The 21,530-nt window shown below is 45.3% G+C and overlaps 1 protein-coding gene across 12 annotated transcripts in view; it reads left to right on the top strand.

The window, feature by feature from the left end:
• Nucleotides 1-21,530, top strand: part of SLC20A2 (solute carrier family 20 member 2) — a 105,783-nt gene that overhangs the window by 66,010 nt on the left and 18,243 nt on the right. For 11 of the 12 annotated variants that reach the window (XM_082374717.1, XM_082374716.1, XM_082374721.1 and 8 more), the window contains 4 exons: nt 879-975; nt 9,881-9,997; nt 14,210-14,413; nt 15,703-16,270. In XM_082374717.1, coding sequence (XP_082230843.1) covers nt 879-975; nt 9,881-9,997; nt 14,210-14,413; nt 15,703-16,270 — 986 coding nt within the window. The remainder of the gene's footprint in view (nt 1-878; nt 976-9,880; nt 9,998-14,209; nt 14,414-15,702; nt 16,271-21,530) is intronic. The other variant, XM_082374713.1, reaches the window with a different exon arrangement.

Raw genomic sequence — 21,530 nt, forward strand, 5'->3', positions numbered from 1 at the left:
AATGTACAAGAGTGTCTTACATGGTCATCAGAAATTAGCCCGTGTTTGAATTATTTAAGCAACACCTACATGCCAGTTCTGCATCGAGGAGTTCTCGGTTCATATTTTTGCTTCAAAATCCTCTGTCGATCTAAACCCTCAAACTCTATATTTTTCCTCTGTAAACTCTAAATTTCAGATATTCTCCCAGGTGTGACTTTGCCTAAAACACGTGCAGTACTGTTCTCCCTGAAATATTAGATTTCGGAAGTGTTGTACCAGAAGCCTAAGGTTGTAAAAAGCTGTTTTCTTATACAAAGAACCCACAGTTCTTTTCACCTTTTAATAGTTGAAGGTGAAATGCTCCACCTCGTGAAAGGATTCTGAAAGTCACAGCACGTGGTCCTGTATTTCCTTGCTTTATATATTTCAACACAGCAAACCCGGATCATGTCACAGAGTACCATAAAATCTAGTAGTAACACCGTGGTGTTGAAGTCATTTGACTTTCTCAGGGCATCCTCGGAGGGTCAGGCCTCAAAATATTTGTTGAAAGTGGATTTTTGGGCCAACGTGAATGTAGCTAGAACAGTGAGCGCTCTGGGTCAGGGCTTTAGTCCCAGGAGCTGGCCTCACCAACAGCCCTTCTCTGTCCCCACATCTGCCGCCACCTCATGTGATCCCAGCACGTTAACGCGTCTGCTGGTCACCTCGTGGGCCCTTTGCCACAGCACTTGTGTAGGAGGAGGGTCAACCCAGGCCAGCTCCGGGTCTGGAGGTGCACACAGCCCACGGCAGGGCCAGGGCTTTCCCGGAACGATGACTTGTGTCATTTTGCCTGTGCTGCGTGCAGATGCCCCTGGAATCCTGACCTGCCCCCTTATCTCCTTACCCCGCAGGAGGACCCTGTTCCCAACGGCCTCCGGGCGCTTCCCGTGTTCTATGCCGCTACCATCGCGATCAATGTGTTTTCCATCATGTACACAGGAGCCCCAGGTAAGAGCCCTTGGAAGGTCACGGCCAGCAGGTGGTGTCAGAGTCCAGCGGCGGTGGTGGATTTGTTGGCCAACGGTCAGAAGCACTACTCACGATCATTACGGAGCAGTGAAAAGAGTAGGAGATGCCTTTACTTGTTTTAAATACTCAAGAGAGATGTGAAGTACGCAGGCAACAGACTTCAGGTTAAAAAAAGAAAATTGAAATCCCCCTTCTGCCTCAGATTCCTGGTGCTGAGTCGCAGAACGTGATGGGACGGCCTGAGCCTCCCTGAGCTGGGGGGCCCCCGGAGGCAGGGGGGAGCTCGCGTAAGCAGTAGGTCACCACCTCGGGACAGTCCGGGGCGGGGCTGTCACGTGGTCTACAGCACAAACATCTAACCCCCCGGAACTCGCCAGCCCAGTGAGTCCAGGGACTAGCGCCCTACCGTTCCACGTTTCAGATACCGGAACCAGTGATGATTTTCTTTTCAGAATTGCTCCTTTTCTTCCCATTCCGATGTCTTTTGTTCTTTCTTTTCAAGGGTTTGGGGTTTGGGGTAGAGCAGGGTTAAAAGTTCCTTTCTTTTACGTTTTCAGTGGGTAAAGAAGAACATACGTACAGTACTGTCATTTGCATAACATTCCCGTGTTGAGGAGGTGGTTAGCGTTCTCACTCACCATTTCCATCCATATCTTGGTAGAGAGGGTCCCCCATTCCCCTCTGTGAGATGTGCCTCTTACAGCCGGATCCTGAACAGGTCCATTGCTGTGGGATGTCCGGAGTCAGCAGAGATGTTTGTGTGTGTCGCTTTCCTTCTTGTTAACGTCCTTTAAGGATTAAGATTCAGTTACGGGCCATATCTGATAAAAACCTCCCTCTCTCTGTTCAAAAGATAAAGCTTCTGCTAAATGGTGTGTCGTATTACAGTTGGAAGCGCCCTCTTCCGAAACGGGGTAAATCCTTATTCATTTCTCCAACCGGGTTTTCTCAAGGCAGTTTTTCTCGGATTGTATAGCCATATCTAATTCTATGTTTGTGTACTTCACTCTTTCTGAATGATTCTGAACGCTGTGTAACCTTCTACTTTGGCATCTTCTCAGCGCTCAAAGCATGGCTCTTACAGCTTGAATGCTCGTGGTCCGGGCTTTCAGACTTTGGGTGAAGGGAGGGGGCGTGAAGCACCCCAGCGGCTCTAAGTTATCTGAAAAGCACAAGGCTGAACGTCATGGTGAGCTGGAGGGAGATGAAACCCTAGCCTCAGATGACAGTGGCCTGACGGCCCTTCGGGCTTGATCATTTACGGAGTATGAAGTGTGTTTGTCACAGACTGTTTTCATGATCCATAACAAAAAAACAGAGGCAGAGAAAAAGCAGTTGCATACCATGAAGTTGAAGTTCAGCCCACCCCAAGTCTGTGAATCTCACGAAGCTTCCACGTGGTGCTGGGCGGGCCCCAGAGCGCCAGGTGGGAAGTCAGCTGTAGCAGAGAGATGTCTCGTCCACCTGAGCCCTTGTTCTTAGTTCTCTGCAGGCTCTCAGAGCCCAGGGTAACGGAACAAAAAGCCTAGCAGCCGTCAATAGCCAGACACCTCCCGGGCTAGTGATTTAAGAGATTAAACAAATGAAGGCCGGGGTGCCTTTGTCGGACCGAGTCCTGGAAATGGGAATCGGTGTAAATGACGACCATTTAGTTCTGTTTCTGCATTTTTTTTTCCTAGTCTCTATTCTTCTCGCTCCTTGGTTCTCGGTCTGAATGTCAGAAGACCACAACTGTATGATTTTTATTAAAATTTGACTTTTTCCATACATAACTATTTTTTCCATCACTTCTTTTTCTTTTTCTCATCCTTTGCTGTTTTATTGCAAATTTGCTAGAAGAATCAGATTACTAAGAGACTAAATTATTCTAGAGAAAATGAAACTAGATAACAGATGAGGCAACCAAGGATAATATAAATACTTCATAGAGAAGTTGTGAAAAATAAATAATAAATAAACGCTTTTATTGAGCTGAGTTTTACATGAATTAATCCTTTGCGTCCTCTGAACTCCACTGGGAAATTGGTAATGTTGCTAACGCCCCCTGACAGGCGGGCAGCAGGCACAGTGATGCTGACTGAGTGCCCAAGGTCATATAACTAGTCAGGTGCAGAAGCAGACTTGAAGTGGGCAGCCTGGTCCCGAGCCCCAGTTATATGACATTCTTCTGACACACGATGGGGCAGGGGTAAGACACGCAGTATCTAGTGCCTGGTACCTAATGTCACTGTTAATTATGATCAGAATACACTCAGTCAGAAAAGGACTTTGCTAATATCTTGGCTCCTGGGGAGTGTTTATGGGATATTCAATAGGTGAGTCTAAATCCTATTTTTATTTAAACATCTAAGGTTAAAACTAGACATTAATTCCATCCTACGGTCATCTGTAGCTGTGGCGTCATATTTGGGGATAGGGTTGAGCTGGGAAGAATCACTTCCACAGTGACTTGGTCCTCTGCCCCTTTCAGAATTTGCCTACCTTTCTGCCTGTTGGAATTTATTCTTCCTAGTCCTTTTCTTCCTTAGAACGCTTCCATTCAACACATAGGCCCCAGAGATAAAAGGAAAGAATGAAAAGTTTGCTAACAAAAAAGAGTGGCAGCGTTCACCTTACCCCGTTTCAACTTCCAGAGATTCTGATAAGTAGCATTTTTCTAGATGGACGTGAATTCAGTGGGGACCCGTGGGCTGTTGAGTTACAGGGTTCTGGTTTGACTTCCTCTGTTCCTCCTCTCTAAGTTATTTTGAAGTTGTTTATATCTTGGGCCTAGTTTGATTTGTTTTACTTTGTGTTTGACATGACTTTTCTCAAAAGTCATCCTTCAGAAACTGAGTTGCACTTTAAAAGATGGTCTTTGCATTTTTGTCCTTTAAAAAATAATTTGCAAGAAGCAAAAATAACTTGAGGAAAATAAAGTACTCACTTGGGTTGGGTTAGATACAAGCCTGAAGTTTATTTTTAAGGAAAGTCTTCAGCTGTACAGGACCTGGTTTTTGTTCAGCATTTAAAGAACAAACGCTGAGGTTCATGGCACAACGGCTTCGAGGCGTCAGAGCAGATCAGCTAACGAAGGTTTCTAAGTCAAAGTGTGGTCCCTAGACCGGCAGCGTCAGCATCACGTGGACACTTGCCAAAATGCAGATTCTCAGGCTCAGCCCTAGACCCGATGAACCAGAAATGCAGTCCAGCAGTCTGTATTTACCAGGGAGATCCTGGGTGATCGGATGCGTGTGCATTTAGAGGACCCCTGCCCTAACCACCTCTTTATCATAACCTTTTACCGTAAACGCTGCTGTCTTACCACGGTTCTCATGTAAGGGGTGCTCCTCAAAATCTCTAGCTAGCGACCTTTGCTCACTCCTTACTAGCAGATGAATTCTCACACTTAACCAGGCCTGGTTTCTGGCCTCCCCAGAGTGCTCTGCACCTGAGATGGGGCTGCCTCCCCCTCCTCCTCCATCTTCCCTTCCTCCTCCGCCCCCCTCTCCACCTCCCCTTCTCCTCCAACTCTTCCATCCCCCTCTCCCCCTTCTCCCTCCCCTCCCCCTTCTCTTCCATCTCCTCCCCCCCACCTTCTCCTCCATCTCTTCTCCTCCCCCTCCCCCTCCTCCTCCATCTTCTCTTCCTCCTCCTCCCCCCTCCCTACATCTCCTCCCCCCTCCCTCCTCCTCCCCCTTTTCCTCCCCCTCCTCCTCCTCCTCCTCCTCCATCTCTTCTCCTCCCCCTCCTCCTCCTCCTCCATCTTCTCTTCCTCCTCCTCCCCCCTCCCTACATCTCCTCCTCCTCCCCCTCCCCATTCTCCTCCCCCTCCCCCTTCTCCTCTCCCTCCCCCTCCCCCTTCTCCTCCATCTCCTCCTCCTCCAGTGGCAGCTCTTCTGGTCCAGCCGCAAGGGAACCAGAGCATCAGCCACCCCTCAGGTCCCCGCTGACTCAGGAGAAGGAGCTTTGTTCCCAGAGGACCTCTGTGTTCCATGTTAGCTGTAGACAATGTTCCGGGCTGTAGAGAAGCTGGGCGTTGGAGCTGCAGTGATCCCCAGCCCTGGGCCCTGGGTGGGGAAGGCCTGGGCTGAGAAGAGTCTCCAGTATCACTGAGAGCTTGATTCAGAAAAGAGTGATTTAAACTCACTTCCTTCTCAGAATTATTATAAATGAACGCTGGTTTGAGAAAGCTGGTACCATTTGCATTAAAAAAAAAAATCCCAACTATAGGACAAATTAGGAAATAGCATTTTTGAATTTCAAAACAATGCTTCATTTTCTTAAAGTTGCCCCAGGATTCCTTTCACCCAGGGAGCTCCTCTAATGCTTGAACGTGTTGATCTAAAACAAAACAAAAACTAGAAACTTCATTTATCAGGGAAGGGAGGACTAGTAAAAAGTGATTCTACAAATGAGGCAGACGTGTGTGTGTGTGTGTGCGTGTTACTGTGGAAAGATGTCCATAATATATTGTTATGTGAGAAATGAAGGCACGGAAGAATATATACAGTGTGATTTACATCTATTAAATTTAAGGAAAAGAAAAAAAAATTCTCACAAACACTCTGCACCATATGTTTATGTCTAGAAAATGCCTGAAAAGATACACATCAAATAGTTAACAGTGTTACTCTGGGAAGTGGGTTCAAGAAGGACAGAAAATGAGGAATTTTCACATTTGAACGTGATACAGTTTTATACAGCTGATATTTTTATTTTTTTTAATTTTTATTTTATATTGAAGTATAGTTGATTTACAATGCTATGCTAGTTTCAGGTGTACAGCAAAGTGATTCAGTTATACATATATATATCTATTCTTTTTCAGATTCTTTTGCCATATATGTTACTACAGAGTATTGAGTAGAGTTCCCTGTGCTATACAGTAGGTCCTTGATGATTATCTATGACTGATATTTTTATAATCGTATATTATTTATAAAATTAACCCCGAGAGAGAGAGAAGAGAGGGTGCAGGTGAGGCTGATGAGTAGTATAAGGGAACTAATATGGGCTAAAAAGCCTTACTGGTTTTATAGAAGCTTAATTTATTTTATTATATTCTAACAAAGATTGTTATATATGAAAAACAAGAGATGTAGCAAAGTAATAGTGACTCCAGAAGACCGTGTTTCTAAAAAGTTCTCTGCTTTTCCCCATGTCACTTGGATATCCTGATCTTCGGGGGATTTGGGAGAGAGTTGCAAGGATGCTTGTGGTTAGAGCTAAATCACTATTCATCATATCTTCACTGTTCAGAAGATGAAAGAGCTTGAGATGAAAGGCCATTTAGGGTCTGGAGTGAGGCCTGGGCTTGCGAGCACCCAGTGTGGGCTCCTGGCAGCCGTTCTTGGCCGCGGAGACCGGAGCAATTCAAGCCGTGCCCTACTTTGCCTTCCGCGGGGTGACGGCGCCAGGCCTCAGTGCCCTCTGGAGCGTTGTTACCGGAAAACAATTTGAGATCTTCGCAGGAAGGCTGCTCAGTGCAAAGTATTTTTGTCAAAAATTTTGTTGTGAAAAGGTAAACCTTGAATTTTCAGAAGAAAAAAAGTTTTCCCCTGGAGGTACGTTGATTCAAAGGCTTTTCCGTGCTGGATTTTTGCATTTAATTGTTTTTTTATCCATGAAAGTTGATTTTATATATTTAGTACAGTTTAGAGAAGCATCCCATAACTGTCAGTCTGCATTTCTTATATGCAGGCTTTAAAAGTAAATCCTGGTGCGCTTTTTTTTTTCAAGTGTACAGTTTCAGGTGTCAGTTTTATATATATATATGTATGTATGTATACACACACAAACACATTTTTTTTTCAGGTTCTTTTACTGTAAGAGTTAACCTTATAGGTTATTTCAAAATATTGAGTATAGTTCCCTGTGCTATACAGTAGATCCTTATTTATATATTATAGTGTGTATATGTTAATCCCCAAACTCTGAATTTATCCCCCCACTTTCCCCTTTGTAACCATAAGTTTGTTTTCTGTGCCTGTGAGTCTGTTTCTGTTTTGTATGTACGTTAATCCTGTGCACTTCTGATGCTGTTAATTTACTAAATTGGTATAATAATTTGGTAAGACCCAAATCCTGTCCCCGTTCTGTTCCTCTCTCCTCTCTTACTCACCATTGATGACTGCCCCCGCTTTCCTGGTTCCTTCGCTGTTCTTCGCACCCTTGGTTTTTCCCTCTGTCTCCTACCCCTTCCACTCTCAGTGATGTGTGGAGCCCCTGACCTCCCGTCCAGTTCTTGTGACTCAGAGGGTGGCTTCGGACCTTCTTGGCCACTTCCCAGGCCAAACCGATGGCGAAGGTGGTTGTGATGGTAAAGGTTCAAGGGTCAGGTGACATTGTGGCTTATTGTCTAAGAGAAGCATCAGAAGTCGTGTAGCCGGCCTCAGTTCCTCCCTTTCGGATGTGGGTCCTGACACCCTCCAGAACTCACGTGACCTCCGTGGAGAGCGTGGAGACGGGCCTGGAAGGCGCACGTAGAGCAGCCCTGCTCTGCCTTGTTGTGGGCTCTGCTCGGCAGGGAAGGAAGCAAACGGGGCCTGGGAGCAAACGTATTCACTCATTTAAATAGTCCTGTATCCAGCTCCCAAACTGCATCCCCTCCCCAGAGTACCAGAGCTCGCCTGTCTTAGATCAAGTTAACGCAGTGAAGCCAAAAGTAGCCCAAGTAACAATTTTATCATCAATGGAACCAGGAACCACCAAGGAAACCGTGAAACCTCTTCAAAAGCCAAGTATTTTTAAGCTGTAGTTGGTGTTGATGTCCGTTCATCAGTTTGATGTTGGTAATTAACAGTTACCTCTCAGTTCAGCAAGAAACAGCTTTGGAGCGGTCTTTTACCACATGTGCCAGACACTGGCACGAAGACATAAAAGCAGAAGCAGGAAGCTGTGGCCATGAGCGCGGCCAGTGAGGTCAGCCCGAGTGGTTCTACAAGCAGCTCCAAGCCTCGGCTCCGAGGCCACAGCCGGGGCTGGAGCAGGGCTGCCAGGTGCCTCAGTACAGCCCTGCATGGGGCCACATGCTTTCTGGTGTAACCGGGCGTTTGAGGGTGGAGTGGCCTGACCGCCGAGTGTCTCCTGCCGCCAGGGACCCCTCCACTGTACTAAGGCTGGGTGATCTTGGTTTTTTGTTTTTTATATTTATATATGTTAATCCTGACTCCCCATTTAGAGTATTAACTACCTGTTCTCCCTCTTACCATTACCAAAATGTCTAATAATACCTTACCTGAGTAACTGTGAGTTGGTTTGTATGTATAGAATGGCTAACAGTGTAACTAACAAAGCCTGTATCATTAGAGATTTGTTTAATCTAAGAGCAGAGTTTTAAATAGTTCACTCCTTTCAAACTTCGAAAAAAAATTTAACAATTTACAAAAGTGTGTGCCCTTTATAAATTTTCAAAGTTAACAGTACAAAAGTATATGTAGTGAAAAGGGAGAGCCCCCTCCAATTTCTCATCTCTCCACAGGAGTAACCACTGATTCTTTCCAGAACTTTTTCTGTCTATTCACACATATGGTAGGAGTGTATGTGTGGGGTTGTTTTCTCTTCTAAACATAAACTGGGTCATGCTACACACACCGTGATCCAGCTGGCCTTTCTTACTTAACTAGATCGCGGGCCTCTTTCCTCATGAGTACGTTTAGATCGACCTCATTTTTACGCTCTGCACCACACTGACTTCACGTTTCCATGGAATGATGCGTGTATCGGTCGTCTTGCAAATTCTTCCCATTACAAATAATGCTGTAGTGAGTGCTCCTGTGCCTGTATCTTTGTGCCTGTGCAAGGGTGCGCCTGTGAGCGTGTGCGAGTCACGCCTGTGCGGCCGGGAGAGCTGGGTTCTGGGACCCCATAGGGCTAGGAGGCCTGATGCTTCTCCACCCTCCATACTTTCACTGGCTGATGGAATGGCCGCTTCGTGTGCTGGACTGGATAGTAATGAAAAGTTTTTCTATGTTGTAATTCCATGAGTTGACACTTCAGAGAAGAGTTGAGTTTGAAAGTCAGTGTCCTTTTAAAAAACTTTTCTATCTAAGCTTTTATTTTATTTTATTTTTAACAGTAGAAAGGGTTGATTTATGCATATGGAGGCCTTCGCAGAAAAGACACGAACACGCAAAGAAGCAGTTAGACTTTGGGACTTATATACCATTTTGACAAAGGGTGATAAATTATGGAAAGTGACGAGGAAATACAGGGAGGAAACAGAACAGAACGGTTATTTTAGCAAGGTCTGTTTGTGCAGACTTATCTTGGTATTGGTGCCTTGTCTCCAGTGGTGAGGGTCACTTTGCTCTTCCTGGAACAAGGAAGGCGCGTTTCTCACAAGGAATTTATGCCCTGCTTTCAGGCACTTACGAAGGGCGCAGCAGACTCTTCCTGTGTCTGCTGTTTCTCAATTTAAGCTGACGTTAAAAAAGGTTTGTGTGTGTGGTCCGAGCGTCATGTCCATTTAAAGCCGGGCTGCTGACTACTGAGAAACCAAAGAGGCAGCTGCCAGCCTTGCTGTGCCCACTGCAGCCCTGGGCTTCGCGCTGCCCGCGTCTTCGGGCACTAGGAGGGAAGACGGACCCTTTGTTACCCCTGTTTGTCCACTCAGGAATGTAGATATTGAGATAATACTGTAAATGGGTTTATTCCCAACTTAATATGCCGTTTGTGCCAAGTTGGTCGATTTTTAATAATTAGGTTACTTACTGATTTAACCACATATTCGCAAAGCTGTGTGTCTTAAACACACAGCTTTGTACCCCGGAACACCTAGGACATCTTTTTTGGTTGAGAGTTTTATTAAACACGGAATCCAGGTGGTTCGTTTCAGGTTTGGGGAGTGGCAGGTATGTGGACGTGTTGCCCAACGTTTGAGCAGTATCCCCTTTATCCCCAGTGCTGGGCCTGGTCCTTCCCATGTGGGCGATCGTGCTCATCTCCTTCGGGGTCGCGCTGCTGTTCGCCCTCTTCGTGTGGCTCTTTGTGTGTCCGTGGATGCGGAGAAAGATAGCAGGTAAGGGCTTTGCTGTTCTTCTGATCTGCAAGAGGACTCTGACTGCTGAGCCCTCGCTGTCATCCACGGTGAAACCGACTGACACAGGGAACACACACCGAGATCAGGCCAGTCCTTGGCTCGTGGCTCCTGATGGCTTTCTGGCTCAAACCTTTCCTTGGTAACTTGGGACCCAGGTGAGAGTGAGGTCCTAGTTGCCATGGCTAATGGAAGGTAACTGCCCGATGAGAAACATTAGATTATACAGATCAACACCACAGTCAGATAGCACTTCCCTCCCTCAAGAATGGCTAAAGGTAGAAAGACTAGATTACAAGTGTGATAACTGGAATTCTCATATATTTATGGTGAAATAAAAACTGGTACAGCCATGGGGGAAGTTAGTTGAGCAGTTTCCTATACGTTTAAGCAAACATTTACCATGTGGCCCATTAATTCCACTCTTAGGTATTTATCCAAGAGAAATAAAAAGACTTGTACACAAATTGGTCAGCCATACTAGCCAAAAAATGGAAACAACCCACATGCTCATTAACAAGTGAATGGATAACCAAATTATGGTCTATTCATACAATAGAAGACGAATTAGCAACGAAGAGGAGAACTACCGGGAGAAGCCAGACACAAAGGAGTACATACTGCATGATTCCAGGGGACAGTAATCCACAGCGGTAGAAACCACTGCTTGCTGGAGACCGACTGCCAAGGGGCACAAGGGACAAGAGGGAACTTGAGGGACAGGAGGGGACTTTGCAGGGACAGGAGGGAACTTGAGGGACAGGAGGCACTTTGCAGGACTCGGTTAACTGGGGAGTAGTTACAGGCTGTAGTCATTTGTCACAGGACATCTACCTGTACATTTAAAATGTATAAATTTCACTGTATGGAAATTATACCTCAGTGAAAGCAATAAAAAAAAAAAAAAAAAGAAGAAGACTGTGGCTTAGAAAATTGCAGGAGGTATTTTCCTATCAGTGGCAACATGATTGAATTCTAAGTCTGGAGGCCACACAGAGCCTTTTACAGGGCTCTCAAGAAAAGAAGTATTTACTTTTGGCCTCAGAATGTACCTTACAATCGCACGTTCATACGGATATATCTGAATTTGAGAAACCCACGTTTCAAAGAAGAACAAAACAAATGAGGAGACATACCATGCTCATGAACGCAAAGACTCAATACCGGAAAGATGTCAGTTCGTCTCAAATCTATACATTTAACACAATTTAAATAAAAATCCCAGCAGGATATTTTGTAGATTTAGACAAGTCACTTTAAAAATTTATATGGAAAGGGAAAGGAACTGGAATAGCCAAAGCAATTTTGGAAAAGAGTAAAGTTGAAAGGCCTGTACTGCTTGGCCTTAAGAGCTACTATAAAGCTACAGGAAAGTGTGGAATTGGTGAAGAGAGACACCTAGATTAACAGAACAGAGTAGAGTCCAGAAACAGAGCCACAAATATATATGGCCAAATGATTTTTGACAAAATACAAAGTCAGTTCAATGGAGTAAGAATAGTCCTTACAATAAATGGTATTGGAACAGTTGGATATTGAATGCCAAAAAGAGAACCTTGACCTAAGTCTTACACCTTGTAAAAATTAACTCAAGATGCATCATAGATAAAAATGTAAAATAGAAAACTATAAAACTTTTAGGACAAAAAAGGGAAAACTTTTGAGACCTTTGGTAAAGCAAAGAGTTTTTAGATATGATACCAAAAACAGTTCATAAAAGAAGTTGGTAAATTGCTCTTCATCAAAATTAGAAACTATTGCTCTGTGAGAAACACTATTAAGAGAATTTAAAAAGACAAGTTACAGACCGGGAGAAAGTGTTTGCAGACTTGTGTTCAGAATATATAAAGAAATCTCAGCAGACAACCTGGTTAAAAATGAGGAAAAGTATGAACAGACACTTTACCAAAGAAGATATATGAATGGCAAATAAGTCCATGAAAAGCTGCTCAACATCAAAAATGCAGATTAAAATCACGAGATATCACCACACACCTATTTTAATGGCTTTTTTTTTTAAAAAAAAGGACAGTGCTAAGTGCTGATGAGACTGAGAAGCAGCTGGAATGCTCGTGTACTCCTGGTGGGAATGCAAAATGGTGCAGCCTCTCAGGAAAGCAGTTTGGTGGTTTCTTATAAGGTTAAATATACACTTACCCACTCCTAGGTATTTACCCTAGAGAAATGCAAATTTAAATTCACACAAAAGCCTGGATATGAATGTTTATGGCAGCTTTATTTGCCATCACCAAAAACTAGAAGCAGCTTGGATTATCCACAGAACGAATAAACAAGCACGTATTTATGTAAATAAATACATCCATGTATTAGAACACTACTTGGCAGTGAAGAAGAGTGAGCTACTGAAACCTGCAACAACTTGGATGAACCTCAGATGCATTAATCATGCCAGGTCAGAGAAGCCAGCCTCAAAAGCTCGTGTCTTATGGTTCCATTTATATGACATGTGGAAAGGACAAAACTGTAGAGACAGAGAGCAGATCAGTGGTTGTCACAGGCTAGGGATGGGCAGAGGGGCTGATGGAACCCTTCCCTGTCCTGATTGTGGATTGTCTGTAGGAATCTAGACATTTGTGAGACTCAAGATTCTACACACGCAGACAGAGCCAATTTACTGCATGCAAAATTTAAAACTAATAATAAAAAAACTACATTAATGCATACAACTTGAAACTAAGTAGTGAAGCCACATTGATGACAGATTGATAACCAGCTGCTGCTTCCCCTTCTGTGTGGCCCTTCCCACTCTAGGCTGAGAACGAGCCCCCCTTAAACATCCTGCTTGGCTGACTTAACCCCATGGGAAGTGATAAACTATACTTAAATGCTCTGATGTCTAAAGGCTTTTTCTTATAGCTGAACCTTAATGGGAAATGGACCATAAAATCTTTTCTTCCACATTTAGGCTATAATGTTACAGCAGGAAACTGACATCACTACCCATTCTGGCTTCCCAGGAGATTTTTTGGTCAATGCCATGTATTTTGACATTTCAGTATATATGTGTCTTTTTCTATTCATTTAAGTACAGACTGTGGTTAAGGGCGTGGACAGAGAGTAAACCGACTGCATTTTGCTACCTATGTGACCTTCGGCAAATGACTTAATCTCTCCGGGCCTCAGTTTGCTGTTTATAAAGGAGAGAAAATAATAATATCTGTTTCATGTGTTAACAGGTTTTTTTGGGAATTCCCTGGCGGTCCAGTGGTTAGGACTCCGCGCTTCCATTGCAGGGGGGCACGGGTTCGATCCCTGGTTGGGGAACTGAGATCCCACAAGCCGCGCAGCGCGGCCAAAAAAAAAGGTGTTTTTAAAAAATTGTTATTATAATCTTTACAAACATTATCTTTTCTCATCTAGATTGTAAGCAACTTGAGGTCAGAGATCTGTATGCACACTTTTTTGTTCCTTGCAGTACATAACAAATTTAGTTTTTAAAAAATCTATCTTGTATCTGACTATCTAGGTAAGTATAGAAATAGTGGTGATGTTGTGCTCAGCAGAGGAACCGAGAATGTCTCCATTTCAGCTGGGTAGGTAAGAGCTCAGACATCCGCTCAGGTGAGGAAGCAAGGTCATAAATCACCAGCACCACACACCAGATTTGATTAAAAAGAATGCTCTCCAGCTTCAAACTGCTTTTTAAAAATCCCTGGTTTCTTTTGAAAGTAAAGGATTTTTAAAAGTAAGTAGAATCTCTCTGTTCCTTTTGAGGAAAATGATTTACTTGTTTCCTAAGATTTGGTGACCTGAAGAAATCTGAGAGCAGTCATTTATTGAACAGAAGAAAACCAAGCAGACTATAACAGTATCTTTGAAGACAAAAAGGATAAACATTTCAGGGATTCTGAGGTTAGTTTAAGAAAATAGAAGGCCAGTCTAGATGGTTGTAGAATTTACAGAATGTTTACCTTGGGAATCAGTCTAATCCTGTCTTTTTTGTTGGTCTTGGATGAGATAACTCAGGCCTAAGCCTCCGTCTTTCCCTCCATAGCTGAGTTTTCTAGCCTGTGTTTCCCAGATGATTGAACTCTCCACTTTATTTTGTCTAACTTTTTTCTTCATTCCCAAAGTAAGTATGTAAGTAACAAGATAAATATTTATTTTTATATTCATTTGTCAGTAACAAGAATTCTCTGACAAAATTTTCAGTTATGACTCTATTTTCTTTAGGCAAATTACAAAAAGAAAGTGCTTTATCGCGAGTCTCTGATGAAAGCCTCAACAAAATTCCGGAAGCGGAGTCCCCAGTATTTAAAGAGCTACCGGGTGCCAGGGCTCACGACGACAGCACCGTCCCCCTCACCGGGTCGGCCGCGGAGCCGTCCGGGACCTCAGAAAGCACGACAGGGGGACACCACCCCCGCGTACCGTACGGTAAGACCCCCGGGGGCTGGCGTGGCGCTGGGCCTGCCGGCCTGCGTGTGGCACTGAGGCTCTAGTGCACACAAGTGTCCCCTGGTTTCTGCTTTGAGAAAACCCAGGCGCTAAAGAGGCCTCAGGGACCAGGCAGTCGCAGAGCAGGCTTACTCGTGTCCTGTGATTTTCCTCCAAGAGCCATTTACCTACAGTCTCCCAGCGGCGCCCAGACCCCCTGTACCACCCCTCTGAGTGCCTCACCTGCATCTTCCACGTGCAGTCGCCTAACTGCTGGAGATCGGAAGGTCGGTTTATCCAGCTTAATACGAACGCCTTCCTCCGGGAAGACTCAGAGCGAAAGCTGACATTGGAACGGGAGGGGGTCCCACTAGAGAATCACAGAAACCATCAGGACCATCCTGGGGGGCGTCCTTTGTCCCACAGCATCTGTGGACAGTTATGGGCAGGCACCAGCGTTTGCCTGGCCCGCCGCCCTGCAGGGGCGCTGGCACCGATTTCCAGGCCGCGTTTGGGACTTGGCCAAAGAAGGCAAACAAACTCTGCCCACTGATCTGACAGATCTGCCTTTGACTGTCCAGACTGGCCTTTTTTTTTTTTAATTGAAGTATAGTTGATTTACAATGTTGTGTTAATTTCTGCTCTACAGCAAAGTGATTCAGTTATACATATATATACATTCTTTTTTTAAAATATTCTTTTCCATTATGGTTTATCACAGGATATTGAATATTGTTCCCTGTGCTGTACAGTAGGACCTTGTTGTTTATCCATTCTCTACGTAATAGCTTACATCTGCTAACCCCAGCCTCCCACTCCATCCCTCCCCCAGCCCCTCCCCCTTGGCAACCACCAGTCTGTTCTCTGTGTCTGTGATTCTGTTTCTGTTTCATAGATGAGTCCATTTGTGTCATATTTTTAAGGGGCACCTACAGCGTGTATCTCAAAGGGATCTGGGTTGAGTCCCTCTTGTACGAAGTTTTTTGTAAAATGAGCTCCTTACAGGGAATCCTCCTTTTACTGCTTCCTAGAAAAGGAGAGAGTGCTACAGCGATTTCTGGAAGACACATTTTAAGAGACCGTAATAACATCATTTTTTAACTACCCTATTATTAGTTTTACTTACCCCTTGTTGTATGTTTCCCAGTTTCCCTTTTTATTTGAACCATACTGCAGGGCCTTCATAGTCAAGTTAGAAAATGGAGCACGTGGGAAAAAGCAAAAGCACCCGCCACCCCGCCTTCCCCAGATGACCTCGGCTCTCAGTCTGTCCCCTTGTCCCCCTGCAGGCCGGGCGCTGTCCATGACGCACGGCGCCAAGTCGCCCGTGTCTAACGGGACCTTCGGCTTCGACGGCTCGGCGCGCAGCGACAGCCACGTGTACCACACGGTGCACAAGGACTCGGGGCTCTACAAGGACCTGCTGCACCGCATCCGCGATGAGCGGCCGGCGCCGGACGGGGCCCCGCGGCTGCTGCGGCGCAACAACAGCTACACGTGCTACACGGCGGCCATCTGCGGGCTGCCCGGCCTGGCCACGCGCCGCAGCGACGCGCCCGCGCCCGAGGACAGCGAGAAGCTGGTGGCCGACGCCGTGGCCTACTCCCGCCGCCGGCTGCGCTACGACAGCTACTCCAGCTACTGCAACGCCGTGGCCGAGGCCGAGATCGAGGCCGAGGAGGGCGGCGTGGAGGTGCGCCTGGCCACCCCGCTGGCCGAGCCCGATCCGCCGCGCGACGACGCGGCGGACGACGAGAAGGAGGAGAAGGACTCGGCCGAGGTCCACCTGCTCTTCCACTTCCTGCAGGTCCTCACCGCCTGCTTCGGCTCCTTCGCGCACGGCGGCAACGACGTGAGGTCAGTGCCCAGGGCGCGCGGGCGGACAGGGCGGGGGGGAGGCGCATGGCAGACACACGGCCACCCTGGAACCTCGCGGGTCTGCACTGCCCGGGTCCACCGACATGGGCTTTTCCCCAACAAGTGTAGCACCCGCATCTGTGAAGACGCATGGATCTTTAAATGAACTAGGTGTGGGGGAAGGTTTGTGTTGGATCGGAGATCACAACACGGGGAATCAGAAGACGTGGCGTTTGAGCCCTGACTCTGCCCACGCCGTTCCAGCTTCCTGCCCTGCCTGAGTCATTCATCAGTTCCTTTTGGTTTTGGGGCAGAGAGAGCAGTACCCGGATTTCCGCCCAGTTGTTCAAGGGTCACCTGTGAATAAGTAGCTCCTGTAGTGTGCCAGACGGTGACATGCATTAAAGGGAAGAGAAGAGTAGAAAGCGGGGTGGGACCCCTGGGGGGCTGCCGTGTTGGACGGCTGCTCGGGTCAGGGGGGGCTCGCCGAGTGACACCTGCAGGGGCTGAGGGCGCAGCCGTGCGCTTGTCTGTAGGAGAACATTCCGGAAGAGGGAACAGCAGGTGCGAGGGCCCGAGGCAGGACATGCCTGGGGGGGTGTTCCAGGAAGAGCCACAAGCAAGAGCATGGAGACGCTCAGGTCGGCGGGTTGTGGAAGCCCCGAATGTGTAGTCTCTACACCCTTCTCACTGGCTGGGCAGCTCCGGACCAGTCACTGAATTTCCCAAAGCCTCAGTGTCCCAATCTGTGAAGTGGGAGTAAAGCTAGTACCAACCACATGGGATTTCTGTGAAGATGAAGTGAGATGCTTTATATAACAAGCTCAAGACAGTGCTCTCCCATAATCAGTATCCCTACATTTTCACTCTTACTATTATTATAGTTATCACACAGGCTAATGTTTCTGTCCAAATCAGGAAAACATGCCATTGTTGCTTTTTTTTTTTTTTTTTGCTCAGTTATATGACTCCGTTTTACACTGTCTACCCACGTGCAACAGCGTTTCTGTTCTTTTTAAAAGAAGTCTTTCTGCCAGAGAAGAGGCCTGGACATCTTACGTTCTGCTCAGTGTCGTCTAGGGGTCGCCATGTTATTTTATTGGGGGCACCATGTTCTGTCTCCTCTTAATGCCCTCCCCCACCAACCCACTTACTCCTCCTTATCCACAAATTCTTTATTGAAAGCCTGGTACTGTCAAAGTGTTATGAATTGGGTCCCTGTCCTTTAGGAGTTTAAATTCCAGTTAAGGAGACAAGAAAGACATACACATAGAAAAGTAACAGTACACCCCAAAACAGCATTTAAAGGCCAGAGGAAGAGTCTAGGCGGTAGCTGCTATAGGTGACCAGAGTTTAGAGCAACTGTTTGCAGTTTGGGGGCTGCTTTTGAGGCTTTTGAGCAGGGATATGGTCTGATGAAAGCAAGGTTTTAGAAATAATAGTGTGATGTGAAGAGCGGGCTTCTGTTCATTCAGGAAGAAGTTATCAAGTCTGTACCAGGGCTTAGAACTGAACCACTTGTAACTTACCCTAACCCTCCTCAGAGCGGTCCTTTGCAGTCCTAAGTGGTATCCTTCAAAGACAGGGAATCTGAAACTCAGCAATGTGACTTTCTTGCCCAGAGTCACACAGCTGGAGAGAAGCGGACTTGGGAGCTGGCTCTTTGTGACTCAGTCTGCAGAGTGGAGGGTGGGCTGAGAGCTACAGAGGCTGTTGAAAGCCCACAGGGAGCCTGGAAGTTGTCACTCTACCCTAACAACAGGAGAAAACTGAATGGACTGAAAAATCAACAGTTCTTCTTGGATCCAGAAAAGAGAGGAGGACACAGGACAAACCACTGCCCCCAAGATTGGAGGGACAGACAGATGCAGGGAGCCCTGGAAGAGTGACTCAGGAGTGGAAGCTGCCATGGGAACCAGGGAAACCTGGACTGGAATGATGGACCCTGGAGGCTCAGGGGGGACAAGTAGAGAGTTAGAGGCTCCAGGGGACCCATGGTAGGGGGACCCCATGATATTGTGAGTTTTACGTCCAAGAGCTGTACCAGGTCCTCACAGTGAATATCGGGGAAGAGAAATCCCCTCCTGCTCCTGTCGGGGGAGGGAAAGCATTTGACAGAAGAGAGCAACTGTGTGCTTAACCAGGCCTGCTCCCAGGGGAAACCAGGTCACCAGAGCCCAGCCTGCAGGGGGATTACCACAGCCTAACTGACCTGGGGAGGGGAAGTACACTCCAGACTTCCCTCACCTTCCACTTGGGTGAAGGGCAGCACCCACCTCCAGCCATCCTGTCCCACTTAAGGAGGAAGCAAAAACTGAGAAACACTTGTGAAGTTCACTGTCCAGAAGGACAGGCTCACTGAGAGACCGAGACCTCATCAAAGGACTACAGAAGGCTTCTCCATCCCCAGACCTACCACCACATCACTAAAGGCCTATTTACAGCAGTTCCTTCTACCCAGGACATCATGTCTGGTTATCAAGAAAAATTTACAAGGCATACCAAAAGGCAAGAAACACAATTTGAAGAGACAGAGCAAAATTCAGAACCAGACATGGCTGGGATGTTGGAATTATCAGACGAGGAATTTAAAACAGCTACGATTCATATGCTGAGGTCTCTAATGGATAAAGTAGGCATCCATTAGATGAGCAAGGTAAGCAGAGAGAAGGAAATCCTAAGAAAGAACCAAAAAGAATACTGGAGATCAAAAACACTGTAACAGAAGTGAAGAATGCCTTTGATGGGCTCATTAGTAGACCGGACACGGCTGAGGAAAGAGTCTCTGAGCTTGAGGATATGTCAATAAAATCCTCAAAAAGCAAAGAGAACAGAGATTGAAAAAATACAGAACAGAATATCCAGACTATCCAGTGGAACAACTACAAAAGGTGTAGCATATGCATAAAGAGAAGACCAGAAGGAGAAGAAAGAGAGAAAGGAACACATGAGATATTTGACTGAGTCACAACAGTGACTGAGAGTTTCTCTAAATTAATGTCAGACACCAAACCACAGATCCAGGAAGCTCAGAGAACACCAAGCAGGATAAATACCAAAAAAAGTACACCTAGGCACATCATATTCAAACTTCAGAAAATCAAAGATAAAGAAAAAAAACCTGAAAGGAGCCATAGGAAAAAAAACTACCTTACATATAGAGGAACAAAGATAAAAATTATATCTGACTTCCGCTCAACCCTGCAATCAAGAAGAGAGTGGAGTGAAATAAGTTAAGTGTTGAGGGAAAATCCCACCAACCTAGAATTGTGCAGCCTGTGAAGTTATCCTTCAAAAGTGAAATGAAGACTTCAGAAGAAATAAAGACTTTCTCAGACAAACAATAATTGAGGGAATTTGTTGAAAGTTGACCTGCCTTGCAAGAAATGTTAAAAGGAATTCGTTAGAGAGAAGGAAAATCATGTGTGTCAGAAACCCAGATCTACATAAAATAAGGAAGGGCGTTGAAGAAGGATTAAGTGATGGTAAAAAACCTTAAATTTTTCTTACTGTTAACTGAGTTAACAGATAAGACTTGGTTCAGAACAATAATACCAACAATGTATTCAATTATATACGTTTATGTATATATTATATACATATATACACATACATAGTTTAATATATAAACACATCTTAACAAATTTTTTTTTTTTGGCTGCTTTGGGTCTTCGTTGCTGCACGCGGACTTTCTGTAGTTGCGGCGAGCGGGGGCTACTCCCGTTGCGGTGCACGGGCTTCTCATTACGGTGGCTTCTCTTGTTGTGGAGCATGGGCTCTAGGCATGCGGGCTTCAGTAGTTGCAGCACACGGGCTTCAGTAGTTGTGGCTCGTGGGCTCTAGAGTGCAGGCTCAGGAGTTGTGGCGCATGGGCTTAGTCGCTCCGTTGCATGTGGGATCTTCCCAGACCAGGGATCGAACCTGTATGCCCTGCATTGGCAGGCGGATTCTTAACCACTGCGCCACCAGGGAAGTCCCAACAAATTTTTAAAAATAGAAATGATACAATGTCTGCTCTCAGGCCACACTTGAATTCAAACTCTGTGTGTGTGTGTGTGTGTGTGTGCGCTTATATATGCCTATGTTAGATGAAATGAATGACAGCAATGATACAAGGGATGGGAGGGAGGAACTAGGACTTTTTTTAAATTTTAAGGTAACTGCACTACCTGTAAAGTGGTATAGTTTTCTGTGAAAGTGAATTTGGATTAACTCTAAGTGTATATTGCAAACTCTAGGGCAACCACAAAAAACGTTTGCAAAAGAAGTATAGCCAATATGCTAAGAAAGGAGAGAAAATGGAATCATATAAAATGCTCAATTAAAACAACGAAAGGCAGGACTTCCCTGGTGGCCCAGTGGTTAAGACTCCATGCTCCCAATACAGGGGGCCCGGGTTCAATCCCTGATCAGGGAACTAGATCCCACATGCTGCAACTAAAGATCCTGCATGCCGCAACTAAGACCTGGCGCAGCCAAATAAATAAATAATCATTTTTAAAAAAGTGGCTGACAAAAATAGGAACAAAGAACAAGGGCAACAAATAGAAAATACTAACAGAGCTGGTAGATATTAATCCAACTATATCAGTAATCAGTTTGAATTTCAGTGGTCTGAATGCACCAATTAAAAGACAGAGATTGTCAGAGTGGATCAAAAAATAAGACCCAACTCTATGTTGTCTACAAGAAATCCACTTTAAATATAAAGATGCATATAGGTTAAAAGTAAATGGAAGGAGGAAAATATAGCATGCTAACACTAATAAAAAGAAAGTAGGAATAACTGTATTAATTTCAGACAGAGCAGACATGTACAGATCCAGCAAGCAAAAAATCAGTAAGGACATAGTTGAGCTCAACAAACCATCAGTCCACTGCACATAACTTGTATCTGTAGACTACTTCATCCAAAAACAGCAGACTTTACATTCTTCTCAAGCTCACATGGATCATTCAGCAAGATAGGCCACGTTCTGGGCCATAAAACAAACACCTTAACACATTTAAAAGAGTAGAACTAATACAGTGTGTGCTCTCAGACTACAATGGAATTAAACTAGAAATCAATAACAGAAAGGTAACTGGAAAATCCCAAAATATGTGGAGATTAAACAACACACTTCTAAATAACACTTGGATCAAAGAAGGAATATCAAGAGGAATTTTAAAATATTTGAACTAAATGAAAATGAAAGCACATCAAAATTTGTGGGAAGCAGCAAAAACAGTGCTTAGAAGGAAATTTATAGCATTGAAT

Source organism: Balaenoptera borealis (assembly GCF_965194805.1).
Source record: "Balaenoptera borealis genome assembly, chromosome: 21".
Taxonomy (NCBI): Eukaryota; Metazoa; Chordata; class Mammalia; order Artiodactyla; family Balaenopteridae; genus Balaenoptera; species Balaenoptera borealis.